At 27.9% G+C, this 25,484-nt stretch overlaps 1 protein-coding gene across 1 annotated transcript; it reads right to left on the bottom strand.

Moving 5' to 3' along the window:
* Positions 1-46: 46 nt before the first annotated feature.
* On the bottom strand, positions 47-22,786 carry LOC113796518 (uncharacterized). Its single transcript, XM_027346807.2, has 8 exons — positions 20,381-22,786; positions 16,778-17,427; positions 7,275-8,026; positions 4,957-5,092; positions 4,790-4,863; positions 4,429-4,726; positions 4,208-4,352; positions 47-4,137 (listed from the first exon to the last, which is right to left on the bottom strand). The coding sequence occupies exons 1-8, from the start codon at positions 21,007-21,009 to the stop codon at positions 780-782; spliced, it is 6,042 nt and encodes a 2,013-aa protein (XP_027202608.2). The 5' UTR covers positions 21,010-22,786; the 3' UTR covers positions 47-779.
* Between the last annotated feature and the right edge of the window lie 2,698 nt (positions 22,787-25,484).

Here is a 25,484-nt window from a genome sequence, read left to right as displayed (position 1 = left end):
TTTATTTTTATTTTGATTATTATTATATAATATGATGATATCAATATTTTTTATTATAATACAAATTTCAATGTTTGAAGATAAATTATAAATGAATGAATGAAAAAAAAGAAAAAGTAAACATTCTTTGCATTAAAATCAATCAGTTTAAATCGAATGTTTGATTAATTGGTTGATGTGTTGTATGTTTAGTATCAATATAAGTAAAATGATCTGTATATGCAAGAAAACAACAAAAAAAAGAAGCAAACACTAATGTTTGAAAAGTCGATTGAAGAAAAGGATTGAACAGGAAAATAATTCAAAATTATTTAATTGATTGATTGATTGATTATGGTATTTGTTTAATATGGAATTTTGTAATGTTTTTTTTCATTGGATAAAATCTATTTAATGAATGAGCATTTTGATTGGGATTTTGATTGATCGATTTTTTTTATTTTGGAATTGAATAATCGAATCAAAGAAAAAAATATTGTTATTAATTTTTGTTTTGTTTTTCAGTTTCAGAATGGAATGAACAGAAAGAAAAAAATTTGGTCCAGATTTTTTTTTTGTCTGTTTGTTTGAATACAAATCAGAATATGAATTATTATAGTAAATATTGTTAGAATGAATAATAATAAAAGAGAAGAATTAGTGAAAACGAAAATCAATTACTAAATGGAGCCAAATTTATAATTAACAGAATTATTTAGTAATAGTAATATCCAATAGTTTTTTTAAAACTGAAATTTATGTGTGTGTTGTTACAATTGATGATTATCGAATCAAATCAATCAATTGGCTTCAATATTCAATGATAAAATATTCGATGTATTTGTAGCATCAATCAATGATGCTATTGTCGACATTGTTAATGCTGTGGTTGTTGTTGTTGATGTTGATGTCGATGTTGTTGATGTTGCCGATACATTTTGATCATGAATTATATTAGATGAACAAGATGCTGAAGACGGTGTTGTTGATGATGATGATGATGATTCAATATGATTACAAATACCAATAGAATTGGCTGCTATTAATGATAATGATGATGTTGATGATGTTGTTGATGATGGTGATAAAAAACATTCATTTTGTATTAATTGTTGATTATTATTTTGTAAATGTGTTGATCTTGTTTGTGTTAATGTTTGTGTTATTGGCCCAATATCCGATGTAATTGATTTATTATTATTTGAATCTAATGTTGTTGTTGTTGTTGTTGTCGGTGTCGGTGTTGATACTGTTCTCATGGTTGTCAAAGAATTTGTTGTGGAAGCCATCAATGAATTCCAAAGCAATGGATTCGGTTGACTATTATTATTATTATGTTCAATAATTAAATCAGTTGATCTAAGCTGTTTACGATCATCATTATTATTATTATTATTTAGATTATTATATTCATCAATCAATGTTGTTGATGAACTTGAAGAAGACGATGAAGAGGAAGCAGGAGGTGTATCAGCACTTATCATCGAATTATGATTTAAATGTACAACATTTGTTGTTGATGATGATGTTTGTACATCTGAATTATTTAATGAAATCGAAAGTGAATTTGTATTGCAATGTTTCAATTTTCGTTTCTTAAAATATTGATCAGTTTTATTTCCAATTAATTGTTGTTGTTGTTGTTGTTCATGATGTTGTTGTGGTGTATGATGATGATGATCATCATCATCATCATCTGCTTCCAATTTTTCATGATTTAAAGATGTTTGTTTTTGTAATGATGAAAATGAACTTCCATTATAAAAATCGGTTACAATTGGTGTATGATTATTTGTAGCTGATGTTGATGCCGATGATAACATACCAAGACCATTCCAAAGAGGTACATGCATATTAAAATTACCAGCAAATGCATCAGTCGTTTGATGTGGATGTTGATGATGATGATGACCTGAATGATGATCTAAAGCAGAAGCTGCATTAAAAAATGTTTGATGAGAATTAAGGTCATTTGTTGGACAGTTTGCCGCTGCTGCTGCTGCTAAACTTGTATGTGCGGCAAATGCATGAAGATGTGGATGTGTATGAGATCCATAAACCGAACTAAATGTATTTGTTGAATTTGGATGTTCAGATCCATTGGACAATGATGATGTTGATGTATGATGATGATGATTACGATGATGATTTGAATATGTTTCACTACCGTTTAATGATGGCATATTTTGATGATGATGATGACCATAGTTATAAGTGCTACTTAATCGATATGGATTTGTTGCTGCATTTGTTGTGCTACTGTTTGAATCATGAAAACCTGAAAACGTTTCCGAATACATTAGGCCAGTCACTGGATTTCTAAGATATCCACCACTGAGATTTGTTGAACCATTATCATCATGATTAAAATTATCATGATTATATGATGTATGGTGTGGATGAGTTGAAGTAGCAATACCAGAATTTTGATGCAATTGATGATGATAAGTGCTAGCTGCCGTACCATAATGATGAGGAGTATATGGATGATGACTATTTGCACTATGTCCACCCATAACATATTGACCATGACGTTGTCCATGATGAATAGCAGCAGCTGCAGCTACAGCATAAATATCATTGCCTGTTGTATCGGAAGTTGATGAACATGTATTTGCAGCTCCATAACTATTTGTTTGATTATGTGGTCGTGTGGCTGAAGAATAATTGAGTAGATTTTCAGCACTGAAAAATGATGTAGTTGGTGCACGACTTAAAAGATTATTATGTTCAATATCATTCGATGTAGTCACCGAAACTGAAACATCGGTTGAACTTGGTGATTCTGATGATGGTAAAACAATATTCGTTGCTGAAGAAACACTACCAGAATAATTTGGCTGTGATGAATCTGTATCGATTGAATCGTGAACAATAGCTTCTGGATGATGTGTTTGTTGACGATGTTGATGTAATGGTGGTGGTGGTGATGATTGTGTTAAAGAATCATTATTATGCGATGTAATAGTTTGATGATGACTATATGGCTGATGTGTTGATGCAGTTGCTGGATGATGATATGCAGCATTATATGCAGCTGCAGCAACAGCCGCTGCAGCTGCTGCAGTACCACAATCTAATCCACCAATAGATAAAGAATGTGGATGACCAGAATGATGATGATATGCCGATGTAGCCGTATGTTGATGTCCAAACATTGAATGTGATGGTGCTTCACTTGCTAAATGTAAACTTCCTGATTCATCAAGCAATGCTGAATATGGATTACTATGATGATGAATAGCAGATGACCAGCTACCACTTGAATTAGTATAATTTGATGTTGTTGATCGAATATTTGCACTTGATAAATCCGATATTTCTGGACTAGTTGTACTATTTGAATGATTAATGGATGTAATTGCTGAATCAAAATGTATTTCACGATCACCGGTTATTTTAAGATTATGTTGAATGTTTCGATCAAACGAATTATTTGTTTCTAATGGTGGAGTTGAAAGATAATGTTGACTACTAATACTATTTGTATGATTCGATGTCATTGAAAATGAATTAGGTGATTCATAACGAGACATACATGATGATATATTGGCGGCTGATGATTTATTCTTTTTGGCTGATGATGATGATGATGATGATGCTCCCGATTTAAGTGATGAAGATTTTGATGATTTCTTTGTTGTTGTTGTTGTTGTTGTCATATATGATTGTGTATTATTATTGTTCGATCGAGATGTATTTCGTTGATTATGACTTTGGCTTTGGCTATCACTATGACTGCTTCCACTAGTCGAATCAGCAGCCTGATATCGTAATTTGTTTGTATTTGTATTAATGTCATTATTACATTTATTTATTGAATGACTACCATTATTACTATTTCCATTACCATTAACATCACAAACACTGTTAACACTATTTGTATTTCTTGATGATGATCGAGATGTTGATCGTTCAGATTTTATTGATTTAGATTGTTTTACAGTTGAACAATCATTAGTTGTTGTTTTGGTTGTAGTCGGTGTATTACCCGATGATGATGATTGTGAATAAGAATCATTAAGAAAATTACATGAATTTTGTTGTGATCCACCATTACTATTTCGATTGACAGTAATAGCACCAAGTCCACCATCCAAATAGGTTACCTTAAAATCCATGGTTCGTTTACTTAATAGATCTCTACCTTCTTCTTCCCTAAAAGTTATTAAAAATCGAAAAAAAATTTATTATCTTTTTTTCAAATTAATCTATTAAAATAGCTTACATTAATGGACGATGTGTACAAAGTATAAAATCAGGTTTACTATTTTTGTACACTAAACGTGCACTAGTTTGAAGCCATTGCCATTTTAGACAATCTTTACTTACTAATCGATATGCGATCAATACTGAAGCTCCAGTTTTGAGCACTAAAATTGAAAAAAATTGATAATTTGTTGAATCGTTAATTAAAAAAAAAAAAAAAAATAGAACAAACACTCTTACATTCTTGATGAGCGCTTGCCACATAGAATAAATCATCCTGATGTATAAGATCATAACCACCACGATTAGCTAAATCCGATTCATTATAACCAAGTAATGAACGACCTCTTGGTTCCATTGAAACCATTGAAAAATCAAGTTTATGTTTAGATTTAAATGATGCTTTTTCATTGGCTGGCATTTCTAATAATGATGGTGGACCAAATGGTGTACAAACAGCAAATAATGCCATTGGTGGTTCTTCACTTTTATGATTTTGTCCATGTAATATTTTGATTCGGCCACGTACATCCAATCGCTTGAATAATTTAAAAAAATTATTTAAACAAATGATTTTTTTTTTGTCTTTGAAAATACTAACCAAAAATCCAGAAGTATTATCCAATAAACAACGGAATCTTACAGTAAAATTACGTTCAAGAAGATGACAATTTTCTATATTTCAAAATAAATTGAAGATTTGTTATTTATTTTGAAAAAAATATAAACAATTTTTTTTTAAATTAAAGAACAAAAAACCAAACAAACCTGTTAATAAAATTTCAGTTAATTTTAATGTTGATCGATCTGTTGGTAGATTTGAATTCCACATTAAATGACGTTGTAATTCTTCACGATCTTCTGAATGTACTAATTCATAAACACTTTGATGACATATATCCGACTATATTAACAGTTGTGGTTGTATTCAATGAAAAGAAGAAGATAAAAATAGAAAATTAAATATTATTTTTAAAAAAATTATAATTATAATTTTTTTTAATGATAAAATGAATAAATCATTATCCAAAAAAATGGATTATTCAGCAAATTAGGTGTGTGTTTGGCTGGTTGGTTGACAAATAAAATCCAATCTAACCATGTGACCAAGCCTGATTTATGACATTTAAAATATAAAAAAATAGTGGCCTACAACAATAGTAAAGAATGCAATGTTTTTTTTGTTTTCCCCAATTCTGGTTTTGATTTATGTTACTTTATATTCTGTTTTACTCATAAATTGTTTTGGGTTTTTTTTCCATTCTCCCTTTCTCTCTCTACATATTTCCTTGTCTAGATAGATAGAGATAGTAGAGATGAACAGAATGATATTAACCAAAAAAAAATATGAATTGCAGCATTATACCCCATCCTCCTCCCCCCCAAAAAAAAAAACAACAGCAACATAACCTTTTTGAATATAATGATAATTCATGTTTTAGATTTTGAAAATTGATGATGATGATTATTGTTGTTGTTTTTTTTTGTTGATTTCCGTGGTTCATTCATAATCTTTTTTTTCTATTTTTTTTGGCCAAATTAACACACAATAACTAATATGTCAATTGTCATCTTTTCTCTCTCTCTCAGTGTGTGTGTCTTTTTATCCTATTCAGAGGCTAGTCATTTTTTTTTGTTGTTGTTGTTGTTCTCGTTATTGTGGTTGTTAATGTTGTTGTTGTTTTTTTTTCATTTACCTGGTTTTTTTTATTCATTTATTCATTCATTTGGAAAAAGGTTTTTTTCCTTCTTGCTGTGATGATGATGATGATGGTGGTCTTAATGAATTATAATCACCATCATCATCATCATTATCGTAATGGTTGCTTGTTTATTTATTTGGATTTTTTTTTCTCTCTCTCTCTCACTCACTCACTCACTCTCTTTATATCGTCAACAATTTTTTTTTCTTCAAACTAATTAGGTTTGTAATGAATATAATTAAGATTTTTTTTGTTTTTGTTTTGGAGATTCATTTGGCTACCAAAAGTTAAAAGATAAATAAATAAAATAAATGATGTTTGTATTCTGTTTATATTTCTGGTTATTTTAAGCCAGAAAAAAAGTGATTGATGAAATAAAGAAATGAAGCAACCAGCAAAATTGATGACCTTGTTCAAAAAAAAAAATTCATTCATAAATGGACATAAAACTAGTTCGTTTTTCGGTTTTTTACCTATTAAAAATACCATTTTATACGTTTTGTTTTCAATCAATTTTGATGACCTGAGAGAGAGAAAGAAAAAAAACGTGTTCCACGAACATCAAACATGAAAAAAAAATATTCATTCCATAACGGGAACAACAACAACTAAACGATAAACGTGGTTTTTTGAGGTTACATCTGGTCTTAGTCAAATGATTGAGGAGAAAAAAAAACATCATAAAAATGGAGAGAAAAAAAAACAACCAGAAACACGAAAACAACAAACAAACAAATTCAAAATCATTCACATAATAAGAGTTTAAAAGGAAGAAAGAAGAAAAAAACAATGAATAAATTATCTTATTTCATTTGGAAAATTAGTTTTTTTTTTTTTTTTGGTTCCAAAATGATTGGATAACTTAATTTGAATTTTACTCAATTCAAAAACTTTTCACCAACAATTGATTCGATTCGATAGTTAATGGAACGGGCAATGAATTTTTTTTCGTTCTCTCATGATAATTATCCTCAGGTCAAACCATTTTTTTTTCTCTTGAAAGGATAACGGTCAATATAGTAATTATCTACATCCTAAATTTCTTTTTCCCTCTCTCACTCTTTTACTGGTCATTTACTATACCGGTAGCCAACTATACCTAATAATAATCGTTGATCTGATTAGCCCGTTGATTTTTCTTTTTGCTGATGATGATTGTCATTGCAAAAGTTTTTCTTTTCCTGAATTGAATTATTATACAAAACCGTAGGTAAATTCAATTATGCCTGTCAACACACACACCGACAAAAACTAAAATTAAAATGGACATTTATTTTGGACATAAATGATTAATATTTTTTTTCTGCTGCAAATGTCAAATCAGTAAGGTCAAATCAGTTATATTAAATTGAAAAAAATGATAATAATAATAAAAATTTTTACCTGATGAAAACCAAGATAAGTTTCAACCGTATTGGATGTATAGAATACTTCACCATCACATGTAAGTATTAATAAAAATCCATTTAATGCTTGTAATATTAGATCACTTTCCATCATTGATTCAATTGCTATTGATGCAGCTGTCATTTCCGTTGTCATTGTCGTTGTTGTTGTTGTTGTTGATGGTGATAAACAATTACAATCAATAATATTACTTGTAATATGATTTGTATAATGTAAATGATTATGACGTAGATGATGATGATGATTATGATTATGATTATGATGCTGTATATTATGATTTGATTGTTGTTGTTGTTGTTGTTGATAATTAACAAATTGATGCGGCTGTTGATGTTGATGAATTGATTGAAAATTTTGTTGTTGTTGTTGAAAAATTTTGGCCGATAATGATGTTGCCTTTGTAGATGATGATGATGATGATGATGATGATAATGACGTAGATGTTGATGATGTTGATGGAGATGATGATGAACTAGATGTTCCATTACTACTATTATTAGTATAATGACCATTCAAATCTGAATTATTATTATTTGTTGTTGTTGTTGTTGATGATGATTTGGTTAAACCAATTGTTGATGGTGATGATGATGATGAATCACAAATAGATGTTGATATTGTTGTCGGATCATTGTTCGATATAGAATGTTGTTGTTGTTGTTGTTGTTGTTTTTGTTGTTGTAATATTTGATGTTGTTGTTTTGCTTCTCGATCTTTTCGTAATGCCGCTATTGAGATTATCATTATTAAATTGAATTGAATTGAATCAATCGATTTTCATCAATCAAAATCAAATGGTTATAATAATAATAAAAAAAATCAAAGTGAAAAAAAGAAGAAAAAAATTGAATAATTATTAATGATGATAATCAATTACAATGGATTCATTCAGCAACAAAAAGTATTCACATTCATCAATTACATCATTCATTCATTCATTCATTCATTTTAAGGATAATCCAACCTGACAAATTAATGATATTATACAATAATGATTTTTTTTTGATCGATTGATCAATATATAACCATTGAAAAATATATATCGATTAAATCGATTTCTTTTCTTTTCATAGATTTTTTTAACTTTAAATTAGTATTTTACAGTATCGAATTAAATTCAAATTGAATTTTCATTTCATTTTTTTTTATTGTTTGTATGGAGATAATTTCTCATTACCATCATCATCATCATCATCGATTAATACGATGGATGATGATGATTTATCGATCTATTTGATGTATGAAATGCATTTTTTTCTTTTTTCTTTTTTTTTCTCAAACAGTGAAAAAAAATCAAAGGTACGAAAAAGGTCATAGGTTATATTATCAATTGATGATGATATTGAGATAATAATATAATCACTATCATCATCAAGTATTGATTAGATTTTTGGTTTTTTTTACTTTGTGATCAAAAAAAGTTTGGGCGCCAAAATGGCCAATGGTCAGTTTCTTTTTTTGGATTTGATTTTTGGTAAAGAAACGAATTAACAACAACGACAACAACAAAATGAAAAAATTTCCCACCGAATTTTTGTTTTTCAAAAAACACGTTTATTCTTTTTGATAAAAGTAAATAATAAACTGTAATTGAGAATGATCATTAAATTATTTTTCTCTCTCTCACTCTCTTATTATGTGAGAATTGAAATCGAAATTGAAACTTATCATTGACCATATTACAATTGATCGACATTTACAAACAACAACAACAAAATCATTTGATAATGATAATGACGATTATGGTTTGACTTTTTTTTTTTTTTTTTGCTGGTTCTATTAGTTTGGATGGTTGATTTTCTGTTGTATTTTTTTGTTTCTGTAGTGAATATCTTCTGGTAAGAAAATAAAAAATAAAAAATAAATTTGACTGATATGACCTGATGATGATTGATGGCATTATCATTCAAAAAAAAAACAACAACAACAAAGTTTGCCTGCCAGCAAACTATCCAGTCAGCCAGTCGGTCGGCTTATATTTGTTACCATCGTGAAATTGGTCTGAATCTTTATTTTCTGGTTTTGTTTCAAACATTGAACTTTTTGTTGTTGTTGTTGTTGTTGTTGATATGAATCACCTCATCAACAACAACAACAAACGAATCGATATCATTTCGAAGAATCCAACAACAACAACAACATTACTATCATCATATTTAGCACGCGTTCATAGAAGAAACAATAAAAAATTGAATCCTATCCAGAAAAAAATGATTCGATAAAGTTGTGTATTTGTAATTTCGTTTTCTTCTCTCTCTCTCTTGTATGAGATAATAATAATGATGATTCAGAAAAAGAAAAAAAGAAATTCGTGTATCACGAGCTCATTATTATTGTTGATGATGATGTTCTAATCTAATCTCTACCTTTTTTTTGTCTACCCAATGATGATGATCATGGTCATGATAATAACGATGCGATTATGGTCCTCCAACCAACAACCAACAAAAAAAAAGACCGACTAATCAACCAGTCAAGGGAACCAAAAAAAAACCTTGGTTACATATTTCATGATCACACACACACACACACCTGGATAATGATATTGGCCATGTGCACATACAGCAATCATACAGTAGCCATATGTATGTCATACATCAATGCTTTATTTTCATTATTAAAAATGAAAATATCAAAAAAAAACATTTTACAAATTCATTCATTTTTGGATCATTCATTCATTCATTCATTCGATATTTGCTTATTGATGATCGAGGCAAAAAAAAAGATAGAAAAACAAACAATTCAAACAGACAGAGCAAAATAATCGATAACGATGAACGAATGAATTGAAAAAAAAATTTCTCACAATTATTCAATGAAATGAAACGCAACGATTTCATTTATAATGGTTTAACTTTATTTAAATAGCTAGAAAATTGGTTATTTTTTTTGTTGTTGATCTGTTGCTGTTGTTGTTGTTCCTGATAGGAAAAAAAATTTTCAATTCTCCTCCTTCTCCTCCTCATACCCCCTTCATTCACTATTATGCAACCATAATTTGCCAGATTGGGTGGAGGTTTGTATGTATGTAGTTTGCATAGGAAGGAAGGAAGGAAGGAAATCCAAACAAACAAGCAAATATGAATGGAAGGAAGGAAATGTAGAAAATAAATTTGAATCTTTCTTGCTTTTTTTTGTATGTTTTTTCATCATGATGATGATTGACGACTGATTTGATTGTCATCACCATTATTGTTATTATCATCAATGAAAAATTTAATTTATTAAAATCAACAATGAAAGAAAAAGAAGAAGAGTCATTCACATATACACACAGAAAAGTAATCATCATTTTGTAATCATTTTTACAACAACAAAAAAAAATGTGAAAATTTTCTGCTTTATAAAGCAAATATAGTCAATATTAGTAAAAAATAATTCATTTTGTTGTTGTTGTTGTTGTTACAATCTTGTCAAGAATTTGACACAGAATAACAACAAGTGTAAGTAAATCAAACAAAAGCAAAATGAAATTTTGTTTTGCTTTGTCCAACTATAAAGAAGCATAGAAAAATTCCATTGATATTCATTAAATATCAATGGAATTTCAAATATTAATAGGAAAATTTTAATGTTGATCAAATAAATTAAGATTGGCACGCAATAACTAAATTTTCATTCAGGGGTTATTCTCAGTAAACTAAAAAGTACACTATGGTCAAGAAAAAATTATTATTATGATTCTTTTCTTTTCTGTATACCCCCCTCTCTGTTTGTTCACATAATTCCATCTTGATGATTGACTTTTGATTTTTTTGATAACAGCAAAAATCAAATCAAATCCTGTTTATCAGTGTGTGTATGTACACCATAATTTGTCAAGGATTAAGCGATCAAAGCAATTCTTATTCCGAAAAAAACAGAGACGACGACGACGACGAAATTTCATAGATTTAAATCAACTTAACACTCAATCAATCAATCAATCAATCAATCAATTGATAATGATGAACAACAATTTTTCTACCTTATTATCTTTTTTTTTGATATAAATCATCAGTCAAATATTAGAATATTATTTTCTTCTTCTTGCTGCTGTTCAATGTCGACGAGAGAAAAAAAAGCAAAATTAGGCTACTTACTTACTTACTTATTTGGTTGTTTAAAAAAAAAGAATATTTTTCTCTCGATTTTATTATATCACACAAGACACACTGATATTGCGTGATAATAATACAGGAGGCGTTTTTTTGTTAAGTTTTCTGTCTCTGTCTTGTGTCTTGTGTCACACACACAACATAATCAATCAGTTTTTGTTAATCGAAGAAAAAAACCCAATGAATTTTCATTTATTTGATTCATCTATATAGATCAACAACTTTTACAATGTTTTTTTTTTTGTCGGTAAACAATAATAAAATAACCTAGTTGACCTTTTTTTTCTCTAGGTACCTACATAGGACTATATTGATATTATTTATATTTTTTAAATAGCTCACGCAATCTTTTTTTTTCCTAGGGTCTTTTCTTTTCTGTATGACATATGACCCCTTATATAATGATGTTCTATTAAGTGATGATAATATCATCATTATAATCATCATTTGTTATAATCATTATAAACATCATTAGTTATTAGTTAGTTATTACAACCTTATTAACAATCATAGAGGAAATTGGAAAAAATAATCATCATTATATTGTTTATGAAAGGCCCTAACAGAAATCATTCAAAAATTGTTTCATCCAAAAAATATTATGCAATCATCATTTTTTGAATTGATTTTCTTTGTTTGTTTCCTATGAAATTCAGAAAAGAATACAGAATTAAAGATTATCATCGATTAGGTTCATAATGAAAATAAAAACAACTCAAAGAAAATTGTTCAAAAATAATAATTCTGGAAAATTTCCTTCCCCGCTCTTACTTCCCGAAAAAATTGCCCAAAAAAAAATAAAATAAATTGAAGAACAGAAAAACAGCGAATTTTGTTTCAAAGTCAATACAATATTTTTGCTGTTTTCGGACCATTCCGCCCCTATTTCCCCAGCAAAAAAATGTCACGCATAAAACTCATCGAAACGAATGATGAAAGAAAAAAAAACTGAAAAGAATTCCAATGGTCTCCAATAGACTCGTTGATCGTCATTGTATGTTTAGGATGAAATTCTTTTGGTAAAAGTTTTTTCATCATCATCATCATCATCATCATAATCAACACCAAAAGCATTGGGTCCACATTTTTTTTCTTCTTTCATTTGTTGTTTGAAATGAAAATTTTCAAATTATTAAAATGTTCGTGTTCTTTTGTTTGGTTTAGTTTTTAGTTTTTTTTCCGTTTTATATTAGACTTTTCTTTTCGGGAAAATATGAAATTCATTGAATTTTTTTTTTTTGATTAAATCATTATTTGTCCTATATGACTATTGTGTAATCAATTTTTTTTTCAACATTTCCATTTTCCGTTTAGTTTTTTGTTTTACCTACATTCATTCTCATTGGCAGAAAGTTCGTTTTAATTCGTTTTCGTTTCACCTTATTGGTGTTGTTCTGGTGGTTGACATCGAACATTGTGAATCATTTTTTTTATCGCCAATGACGAATTCACACACATATTTGGGCAAATAAATGAATGAATCGATAAAGAAAAAACAAACAAACAAATCAAACAATAATAATGAAAAAACAAGAAGAAAAATTCATTCATGCATATAGTTTTTGAATTTTTTTTTATATTCGAAAAATATGATGGAAAAAAAACATTTTTTTCACCTTTTTTTCTTTCCTGGCTGATCAACGAATAAATTGCTGATGATGAACACAAAAGGTAGAGAAACAAAAGTTTGATAAAATGAAAAAAAAAGACAAGGCTTGATCACTACCAAAAAAACAACAACATTAAACATCAGCAGAACAGAACAGCCCTGCAAAAACAATTATAATCATGTTTGGGATTTTCAAAGATTCCATTATTTATCAAAAATAATAATAATAATAATAATTATGCTGATGATGATGATGATGATGACTGTAATTAAAATCAATTTTAATTCAATGAGAATTTTTTTTTTTTTTTTTTTTGGTTTTCGGTTGTTGCTAAAGCTTTGGCCACCCTTAATATTAGTCAGGCAATGTTCTGTAGTTTTTTTTTATCATCGAAAAAAAATGAAAATTCAGAAGAAAAAAATATTCAATCAAACACGCAATCATCAGAATTATGGCCATTGATGATGTCGATATAGACAAATTATTTGTCAATTCCAAATATTTTTTTACAAAAAAAAACGATGAAATTTTTTGTACCCGAAGAGAGAGAGAGAGAGAGAAAAGTTTTTTTTTCGGGAATTTTTTTTTTGTAGAAGAAGAAGAACCTTAAATGACATTATTAACTAGAATATCAACAAAAAAAAGACAAGTTTTGAAAAAAATCGATTTTTTTGTTTTGCATTTTTATTTTTCAGAAAAATCGAATACAAAATAATATAAATCAAGTTTTCTGATGTATGCATGTGTTTATAAATAGAATTTTTATCAAGAATATTCTTGGATTTTTTTTCACAGAATTTATTCAGTTTTAATAATGTATTTTTTTTGAAAAAAAGTACAGTCGACAAACAAAACAAAACAACAAAAAGAAAAGATGATAATTTTTTTTTTGCTTTGCTTTTCCGAAGAAAATTTCTATCCAATATGGATGGAATTTGGAAAGAAAAACGAAATGAACACTAAACCTATTTACACACAAATGATAAATGTAATTAAGTATTTAAAAACAAAAAAATATCTAGGATTGTCATCATTTATGGATGGAATAAATGTCATCATTGTTTGTTTTTTTTTTTGGAAATTTTTTTTGTGAAAAAAAACTGTATAATTTTCATTACAGAAGCGATAATCATGAACAAAAACAACAACAACAACTGAAAAAAATAAAGGCTTGGCATTCCATTTTCTTCACAAACAAACACAATTATTTGTCAGTTTTCAAAGAAATTTTTGATGAATTCAAAACAAAAACAAAAATCTTTCAAAAATAGATTGAATAAATGATGAATTTTTTTTTGTCGCAAAATGTAAATGTAAAAATCTGATCTTTTTCACAATGCAGTGAATGTTCCGTTGTTTTACAGTGGACATTCTGTGTGTGTGTGATTGAAGGTGTGTGTGCGGACAATGTGGAATCATTTCTATGGGATCGATCACAGATGTCCACATTGTCATCATCATCATCATCATCATCGTAATCATTATCATTCGCTGGACATTTGGACATAATAATATTATTATTATTTTGTGATGGAGAAATAAAAAAAAACTATATGGATAATGAAAGAGCTAGAGATAGAAAGAAAGAAACTAATCGACCATAGAATGATGATGATGATGATTATGGGAGCCAAACCCGAAAAACAACATCAACAACGAAAAAAATATAAAATGAAAAAAGAAAAACAAATTGATAACAAACAATTAGGTTTGAGGCTAGTCATCATCATCACAATTTAAATCTTCATCATCAACACAATGACAGAACAGTAATCATCATCATCAACAACAACAATATTTTCTACTGTGATTTTCATTCGTAAATTTGATTTTTTTTTTTTTTTGCTAACCATAAGGGGATAAAACCTTCGAATGTGTAGAAGAATTAAATTACTGGTTTCGGGTGGCTGATGACAATCTATTGTGCTGGCTTCAAGCAATCTTTTTTTTTTTGCTATTTCTATCTCTTATCGTTGTTGTTGTTTTTTTTCACTTCAAGTTGGTAAAAAACAAAAAAACAAAACAAAAATTTCGAAACCAGTGGCCAAGCCTAAGGTGTGTGTGGGAGATATAGTCATATGATGATAATCATCATCATCATTGTCATCAACATTATTCAGGAATTTTCGTTACAAATTTTTTTTTGCAAGAAAATTCTTTTCCGGTGGTAAAATTCTCGTGGACCAGGGAGAGCAAAACTCCTCCTTACAGAGAAATATTTTTCATTTCGTTTCGGTCAGCCAAGGAGGTGTTTTTTCTACCAAAAAATATTTACGTGTGATAGGTATAATTATTGACAACAAAAAAACATAAATTCTTCATGAATGAAAATTCTCAGCAAAACAAAGCACAAAAAAAATGTCAAAATTTTTGTCTTCTTTCCAACAGAAATTGATGACTAAATTAAACATTTTGAACAAATAAACAAACAAACACACAGAGAAATCTGGTTCAAAATTATATTCAAATTTATCAGAACAAAAAAAAAGAAAAAAATGAAAAATTGTACATGGCATTTTCGGGTGTGCTGTGTTAATTGTGTGGATAATAACATCGATAAATGGTTAACGAAAACAACAAACAAACAAACAACTATGCCACACGACATTTAAATTGTTTTGTTCTGTTTTGTTTTTTCACGAAAGAATTTTCCTTAGAAAAGAAGAAAATTATCCGAAAATTTGCCCAAAAAAAAGAAAAACTTTCACTTGGTTATCCACACTGGCACACAATATATGCATGGCCCAATTATTTATATAATGAAGTGAGATTCACGCTCGCGTCTGTTGTTTTTTTTTCGATTTAATAATGATAATAATTCTATTGTTTTAGCATCTTTAAATTACAAAAAAAAAAATGAAAGAAGAAAATGACTGTAAAAAAATATATGTTTATTACATGCATCATCATATCTATAATTATCATTATCATTATCATTATATGATGATGATAATAACCATCAATCGATGTGTTTATGTGTTTTTTTGTTTGTTCGTTCTTCGTTGAATGTTTTGTGGTCAATCATTTTTCAAATTTTCTCAAATTTTCGGTTGTGAATTTCAAATAAAAAAAGAAGTAAAATATGAAAAAAGAGAGAACATTTATGATGATAATGATTATCATTTGTTGTTTTTCTTTCTTTCTTTCTTCATGTGGTTACTGATTCTTTTATTTTTTTACTGACTATATATATGTTTTTTATGATCATCATCATCGATGATGATGATGATGATAATGATCTACAAAAAGAAAAAAAAATAGGGAAGCAGCAAATACATTATGAATATTTGTGCAATAATAATTGATCGATCGATCGATTCAACATTTCGATTTTTTGACTACCGATCGATTTCGGGTTGTTTTTTCTTTTCTTCTTTTGCTGTATGAAAAGTTTGATTCGATTTTTTTTCGACTGTTGCATCCATTATTTATTTGTTTTTTTTTTGTTTTTGGTTTGTTTTTTTTTTTTTGGTTACCTATGGTTAATTATCATCATTCAATATTCATTACACTTTTAGAAGAAAAAAAATGCAACTCTTTGAATATCAGTACAAGGTCACTGATGATGATGATGAAAAGAATTTTGTTTTGCTTTTTGGCGTTTATTACCGCTGATAATAATAATAATATAGCAGTGAGATGAGAAAAAATGAAAATAAAAACTGAAGAATAAACTCATATCGATAACAAGAAACAGCAGCAATCAAATGGAAAAAAATTTGATAATTTCAAATCATTTTTTGTTTTTCTTTTCTCTTGCAATACTTACATTGAAAATAGCTTTTAGTTCGTAAATATGAAACACTTAAACGTAATATTGATAATTTATCTAATTTTGATAGAACACTTTGTTCAAATGGTAATAATGATGCTAACATATCTAATTCAGAATTTAAACGTTCACGATGTCTTTTTGATGGATTTGTTTTTATTATCGATTGATTATTTGTATTTGTATTTGTATTATTAGTATTATTGCTTATTGTTGATGATGCAATCATATTATGATGTTGTATATTATTATTATTATTATTGCTTATATTATGGCATATATTAACCCCATTTGTATTTAATGATCCTGTTGTTGTTGTTGATTGTTGTGTACCACTTGATAATTGATGCGATTGTTGTTGTTGATGATTAAGAAGATGATGATGATGATGAGAATGTTGTTGTTGCTGTTGTTGGTGGTGATGTGGATGATGATGATGATGATTATTTAAATGATGACCGGAACCGGTATTTAAATTTCCATTTTCTAATGATGATGATGATAATGCTGTTGTTAATTTATATTGCTGTTGTAATAATGATATTGTTGACGATGTTGTTGTTGCTGTTAAAATAGCTGTCGTTGATAATGGTAATGTTGTTGTTGTTGATAATGGTATGACCAGACTTTCTTTATTCAAACGTAAACTAAAGGGAAAAAATTGAAAAAAATTAGTTTTTCAACAACAAAAAAACCAAAATAAATAAAGAATAAAAATAGAAGAAGTTATAAAATACACAAATTTACAAGAAATTCGTCCCAAATTTTACACCCAAACAAAATAATGATAATTTTTGAATCTTATTCAAAAAATTTAAAAGAATGAATAATTTTCCATTTTTACTATTTCATTCTCACTGTTGTTTCTGGTTCAAAGGTAATTTTAGTTATTGGTTAACGTTTTTTATTATTATTATTTTTATCATTATTATAGTTATAATTAAAAACAGATCAAATCTAATGTTTGTCACACACACATACTATAATTATTGACGTTTTTTTTCGCACTGTGGTTATTGTAGGTGGCAAAATTTTTAACCAAAAAAAAGAAAAAATAAAAATTTCTGCTGTAATCATCATTATCATTATCATTGTTATAATTCAATGAGAGAAACAGAAAAAAAATATCACCTTCATGTTTTGAAAAAGTTCATTTTTTCCATTGTATTTTTGCTGATCAAAACAAAAATGAAACATTGAAAATAAAATTTTCAATGGATGAATGATTTGTGAATATTCTTAATCAATGAATGAATATAAACAACAGCAGCAACAACGATGATAAATTTAATAATGATAATTACAATGCATCAATGATCTTTGATCTTTGATTTGCAAAACCATCACCAACAACAACAACAACAACGATTATTGTGTTCTTATTCTTCCTCCTTCGTTTTTTACACTTTGTTTGATCCATTTTTTTACTTGAAAATTTCTCAATCAAGATTTGTTTGTGTTGCCTTAATGAATATTGAATTTCTAGTGGGTTTTTTTCTTTTGCAAATTTTCATTAAAATAATAATAATTTTTCCCCCCCTCCAAACAAACAAACAAAAAGATTCGAGAAATTTGACAATTTTGATTTGCAATTTTCGTTCTTGTTTTCTCTCTCTCTCTCTCTCTCTCTCTCTCTCTTTGTTCCAAATCAACAAATAAATCTCGACCGAAGAACAAACGAGAAGAGAAAGAAAAGAAAAATCCTGTAGGATTAATTTTTGAAAGAAACCGCCCAACATGTCAACAACAAGATTTTTTTCTTCTTGAAATGTACAGGAAAACAACGACAACAAAAGTATCATGTAAATGAGAATTAATTGACTTTAATCGATTTTGATTGACATAATCAACAAAAAAAAAGGAGAGAAAAAGAAAGAAAATAAATCAACTTTTTTTTTTGGTTGAAACTAATGAAAAAAAACAAATATTTTCGATCATCATTAGATTAGAGATTTTAATCAAGCAAGTGAGAAAAAAAAATGACAAACAACAAACAAGAATTGGAACAGCAAAAAATGGATTCCTTTGAAATGGATTTTTTTCCTAATTAAAATTATTCAACCTTATCTGTTATCGATTAATGTTGTTGTTGTTGTTGTTGATTTTGGCACCACATCCATCAGTTTGGTTTGTTTGTTTGTTTGAAAACAAAAATTCTGTTATATAAAAGCAACGATATGATGGATATATAGAATATAAAATTCTGTTGTTTATATTCTTTCAGTATGTTCTTTCTATCTGTGTGTAAATAAATGAAAATGGATGTGTATAGATTGGATTTGGATGTACCAATGGATTTATTGAAAGCACACTGAAAGTATTTAATAATAATAATAATAAAAACAGCAGAATATATATAGAATATATAATGAGTGCAATAGAACTCAAATGTAATATAGCAATATAACGGTTATAGTAATAACGGTACGAATATTTTTTTTATTTTTTTTTTTTTTTTTGTTGTTCTTCTCTACATTATCTTGCTTTATCGTTCTATCTTTTTTTTCTCATATACAAACAAACAAACAAACCAAACAAACATAAACACAAACTATCGTTATCAATTCTACAGGCCGAATAACACACACACACACACAAAAAGAGAGGCTGAGATAGATAGACGTTATGGACGTTATTCCAATTTTTTTTTCGGTTTTGTTGTTGTTGTTGTTGTTGTTGTTGTTTTGAATCTATAAAAGATCCCGGTACGGGTAAATTATAACAACAACAACAACAACAACAAAATGGTAACAATTTTTTTTAAATCATTCATTTCTTCATTACATCATTTATGAATGGATTTTTAAAAAACCCTTAAAGAATATCGCTTTCATCATCAAACATGATCATGATTATGATTATTATTTGTGTTTTTTTTTCTAGATCTATCCTAGATCTATCCACCCAAATTTATCTTTTATACAATCAATACATAAAGTGAATGTAAAGTCAATCATTTCATTTTTTTCAAGGAAATAAATAAAAAAACAGAAGGCGAGAAAAGAAATGATGATCATTCGGTTGATAATCATCATCATCATCATAATAGATTTATCATTTTGATAACTGTACAATATTTGAATTGAAGAAAGAAAGAAAGAAAGAATCAGTCAATATGATTAAAATCAACATCAACATTGACATAAGTGAATTCAATTCAATTCATTTTTTTTTGTCTGTCTATTCAATTGACACGAATATTCTGGTGTTTGTGTTTCAAAGTGGGGAAAAAACAATGAAGAGGAAGAAGAAGAAGAAATTGAACAGAATTTTCATCAGATTGAAAAACAAGAAAGAAGAAAAAAAACCAAGTCGGTAATTTCATATCATTTTGATGAAATCAGTTAACGATATTAGATTAATTTGTAATGATAATTTTGTTGAATGACCATTGGCGATTGACAATTTCACTTTTTCATTATTCTTTGCGTCATTTATAAAACGAAATTATTATCAATTTCTATTAGAATTGATCAAAATCTGATCAGGATAAGAATATTCTTTATACTTTTAAAAAAAAAAATTCTGATTGAAATCTAGCAATAAAAAAACAAAACCCACTGTTGTTTTGTTTCGTTGTTTTTTAATCTATCAACTTACTTTTTACTATTACGTCTACGTCTTTTTGTGGCATACATTGTGCCTAAATGATTTGATGCTAAACTTGATTGCATGATTTTTGTTGTTGTTGTCGGTATTGTAGAAATCAATTGATTTTGTTGACTATAATTTGATGAATTTGAAGATGATGAAGATGATGATGACGAAGATGATGATGTTGAACCGGATGATAAATGTAAATTTCTTAATGAACACAATGATGGTGACATAGACGATTTGGTCGATGATAACGAAGACAATAATGATGATGATACGGATGATGATGATCGGGCTGACGTATTATTATTTAACAATTTTGTTGATAATGTTAATTCATTTAATAATGGTATTGATGTTGGTAATTTATTCACAATTTGTTTATTTGTATATAATTGTGATCGATATGGTGATAATAATGTTTGATATGAATTATTATTATTATTATTATTATTATTTAAATTTTCATAATGATAATGTGCATGATGATGATAATGTTGATGATAATATTGATAATCAGAATTTTTTGATGAAAATTCTATCGATAACGATGGATGATTAGAATTCGGTGCAATTAAATCTGCGGCTGATGATGCTGCAGTTGATCCAATTGGTAAATGATATTGGTTCATAGTAGTCGTGAAAAGTCGATGTTTTTGGTTTTTTGGGTTTGTTTCGAATGCGAAAAGATTTTTCAAAAAAAAATGTTCGGTATTGTTTTTTTTGGTCAGCAATATGATTGATGACTGATTAAAAATTTGGAAAATAATGATAGAGAAGAATGGAAATTGGAAACCAATTTTTGCAGACAAAAAAAAACTTTTTTTTCAAAGGAAGGACATTTTTTTTCGAAAAAAAATATTATTATTATTATCATTTAGGAACACTTTAAGTTCAAATATAGAACACTTACTTAACACAACCACAAATATACATACACACTACAACACACCCCATACAACATAACAAAAAACAAAACAGCAAATCAATTTATTGAATTTATCCGGGTGCCATTTTAAAAAATAAATTATTATTATTATCGGATAAATTTGGATTAAACATTGAAATAATAATACGAATTGATAAATTGATAAACATTAAAATAATTATCATTAATCTGATGATGATGATGATAATCGATCAATCGATTGATTTGATTGATTTTTTTTTTGTTTCTCTGGATAAAGATGTTATATGCAATGATTATTATGATGACCAGATAATGATTTTTTAAAATAGCGTTAAAATAGGGTTAAAATAGATGAAATTTTGTTTCAAAATAAATTTATCGATAATGGATGATAAAATTGCCAGCAATTTCAATCAATCAATAAATTTGGATGCTGATGATGAAGATGATAAACACACACTTAAACACAAATTACAAATACAAACAGATTTTTGATGATAATTTAGTTATTTTTATTTGGCCAGATTTATAAACCTAAGCCATTCTCAAATTTCCAGAAAACAATTTTACAAAATTAACAACAAAATTTCGTTATGTCAAATGAATCATAAGTTTTTTCATTTTTCTCATATTCTTTATGTCGATGTTTGAATCGGTTATTAGGATGAAAACAAAGAGAAAGAAAGAAAAAGACAAAAGAAAACTCAAATGAAGAACAAAGCGATATTGAAAGATACAAATATACGCATGCACACACATCAATGGTTATATGATTCACAAACAAAAAAAATGATTATTAAAACGATGAAACTAACTATCCAGGAACAAAAAGATTTGTGCGCCATAAATGAATGAATGAATGAAGTAACAGAAAACAAAAAAATAACAAAATCGGACACAACAAGGATATATATTGATGACAGAAGCAGCAGCAGCAACGAGGATTGGTCGAAAATTCTTTCTCGTCTTTCATTCAATTCAAAAAAAAAGCTTTACCCGAATCAAACAAACAAACCGAAAAACAAAAAACAACAACTCAGATCTAATCAATCGTTAGATTTTTTTTCTTCTGTTTGATTTAGGGTTGGCTATATGTGCTGCTTCATCATCATTGATGATGATCATATATCGGTGGAAATTGAATGTTGGTTGTTGTTGGTTGGTTGTTTATTTCGTTGAAAATTTTCATGACTGCCACCAGTTCCAAGATTCTATAGTTCCAATTTTTATTTATTAAATACACAAGCACCCACACACAGACATATTGAATCAATGAAGGAATCAGGGAAGAATCAATGAAAAAAATCAATGAAAATTGAACAACAAACAAAATGATAATCAACTGATTACAGCATCTTATCCAGGATGATCTTTTCAATCGTTAAGATGATTAAGATGATGATGATGATGATCAAAGATAATTTGTACGTAGTATGGCGATGATGATGATGATGATACGGCAATGGCCGTAAGATTTTCATTTAAAAAAAATGATGATGATTACACACGTTTTGTTTTGTTTGATTGACGAATTCAACATCTTCATTGCAATCACTATTTTCATCATCATCATCATCAACAACAACATCATCATCATTGATGATTATCAACAACAACAACAACAAAATAGTAAGGTAGTCGTTGTTGATAATCATCATGTGGTGGTGGTGGTGGTGGTGGTTATGATGGTAGAGTAGTTTAAGTACCGCCTACATTTTTTCGATATGAAAAAAAAGCCCACCAAAAGCATGTTTGTAGTTGCTAGTGATATGATCTTTAATATAATAAAGTGTGTATAAGTTTGGAAATGCTCCGCCCATTAAAGAAAAATTTATATCCATTTCTATATATAAAATATATATAAAAAATACAATAAAATGGGAGGAGTTTGTAACTAAAAATAATAATGAATGAATGGATGATAGACAAACCAAAAAAATGAGTGTAGAGAGAGAGAGAGAGAGAGAGAGAGAGAGAGAGAGAGAGAGAGAGAGAGAGAGAGAGAGAGAGAGAGAGAGAGAGAGAGATAGAGATAGAGATAGCAATAGATAGAGGTTTTTGTTTGCGGTAAACATATCATCATCATCATATATAATTGGATAGTTGGATTGTTTGGTTTTTCTTTTCTACTATCAAGTTTGGTTTCTCATCATCATCTTCATCATCGAAAAAAAAAATGTTATTTTCAACAACACACAGACACACACAGGTGATATATGTGAATTTTTATTCATATTTCAATTTGTATTAAGATTGGTTGAATGGTTTATTTATTTATTTTTTTTATTTAGAAAAAAATATTTTAGCAGTCTCTCTTTATTCACATTTTTTTCTTTTAAATTTGTGTATTCGAGAGAAAGAAAGATAGTTCAATAGATAGAAACACTGTATCTTGCTTTGTTTTTTTTCGAAAGAAAGAATTTTTTTTTTGTTTACCTGGTTTTTCTGATTCTCCTAAATCTATCACCTATACAGCTACTATGAATGAATGATTTTTGAATGAAATAAAATTATTCAGGTGTTTTTTGTTTTAGAGTAGTGGTGATAAATAATGATGATGATGATGATAGTAACGGTGGTGGTGGTAGTATTGACAAACAAAACCAAAACGACGTTCCAAATGGATCATCATAATCATTTGCAAATATGTATCTTACAGTTATGAATGACAATGAATTTGATTTTTTTGTATTTTTTTCTTGTTCATTATAATATCAGCTAAAAGATTCTTACATAAGGAAAAAACAAGATTGAAAGGCGCGAGAGAGAGAAAATTGATCGATCTGATCGAATTGAATTGAACACTATCAATTCGTTTTTTTTGTGTTAAAAAACTTGGTTGTTACTTTTGTTGTTGTTGTTGTTCAATATGGTGCTTCTATAATAATAACAATAATGGTAATCAACAACAACAACAACAACAGAATCATTGTAAATATAAATCGACCGGATATCGATAGTTTGGAAATAATGTTGGTTGATCATCATCATTATTATTATTATTTGGGAAAAAAACATTACTTACTTACTTACCTAACTAAATAATATAAACACAATCAATTTATTGTGATAATAATGGTGTTTTGTAATAATAATGGATAAACTTTTTGTACATTGAAATCTAATAAATAAAGAAAGAAAGGAAGGAAATAATGTATATAAAAAAAATTGTATAACAATAGACTAAAATGATGAAAATTTACTACTTCTTTTTTCTTTGACAAATGATGTGTTGTTGTTGTTGATGATTTGTTGCTATTTTCATTGAAATTATTATTTTCTATTGATACCCCTTTTTTTTATTAGAAATGTGTTGCAATGGAAAAAAATAAAGTGGACATTTGAAAATAAAAACACAATAGATTCATTCCTTCATACATTTGGATTTTTTTTTCACATCATCATAAATTCATTTAGCATCAATAACTTTTTTTTCAAACCAAACCAAACAAACCAAAAAAGCATCGTTACCATGGCAGGTAAAATTTTATCCTTTTTCGTTTGTTTGTTTCACTCTTTCCAAACCAACCTCAGACGTGATATAATTTGCATATTCAACGTTATCATCATCATCATCATCATGAATACGATGATGATGATACGGCTACAAAATGACTAACATCTTTATTAACTTTCATATCGATTTGTTTATGAATATGAATGGAAGAAAAATGCTACCTTGAACCACCATCCATTCATCCATCCATATAATCATTTCAACCAGATCAACTGAACTTCTGGTTTTCAAATTTTCATTTTCATTTTTTTTCTTGTTTTTTGACTAGCTCATGCTGTGTTCAACAACAAGAAGAAAAATAAAAATAATAACATCACCAAAATGTCTAAACTTTGTCGAAGAAAAAAAACAGCAACCTTTTCCCCTTTATCTTTACCTTTTTTACCTTTATTTTACTTTACGACTTAAGTTTTTCTTTCGGAAAGTTAATATTTTTCTTCTTCTTGTTTTTTCTATTTCAGTTTTTTTTTTTGGTTTCACGAATTTTATTAGCATCAACCAGATGTATAGATATTATGTTTGTTTGTTTGTTTGTTTCGGCAAAATTATTCCTCATTGCGGATCATCATTTTGATCATCATCAAAATGATGATCACACTAACACATGATCCTCAGCATGAATCACTAAGTATTTCAAACTAACTAACTAACTAACTAACTAACGAACTAAAATCTTTTGA

The sequence above is a fragment of the Dermatophagoides pteronyssinus genome, unplaced genomic scaffold (genome assembly GCF_027571235.1).
Source record: "Dermatophagoides pteronyssinus isolate colony J.1.1.1.1 unplaced genomic scaffold, Derpt_VIB-CSIC_2022.12 sq0005, whole genome shotgun sequence".
NCBI classification, from domain to species: domain Eukaryota; kingdom Metazoa; phylum Arthropoda; class Arachnida; order Sarcoptiformes; family Pyroglyphidae; genus Dermatophagoides; species Dermatophagoides pteronyssinus.
This window is presented reverse-complemented; position numbering and strand designations above follow the sequence as displayed.

What these genes read in the sequence shown, in the direction of transcription:
- LOC113796518 (XM_027346807.2), bottom strand. Translation starts at nt 21,009, where the DNA reads ATGAACCAATATCATTTACCAATTGGATCAACTGCAGCATCATCAGCC. An exon ending in ATAATACTTCTGGATTTTTG is followed by an intron (nt 4,727 to 4,789) that starts GTTAGTATTTTC and finishes AAATTATTCAAG; the next exon opens with CGATTGGATGTACGTGGCCG. An exon ending in TGTACACATCGTCCATTAAT is followed by an intron (nt 4,138 to 4,207) that starts GTAAGCTATTTT and finishes AATAACTTTTAG; the next exon opens with GGAAGAAGAAGGTAGAGATC.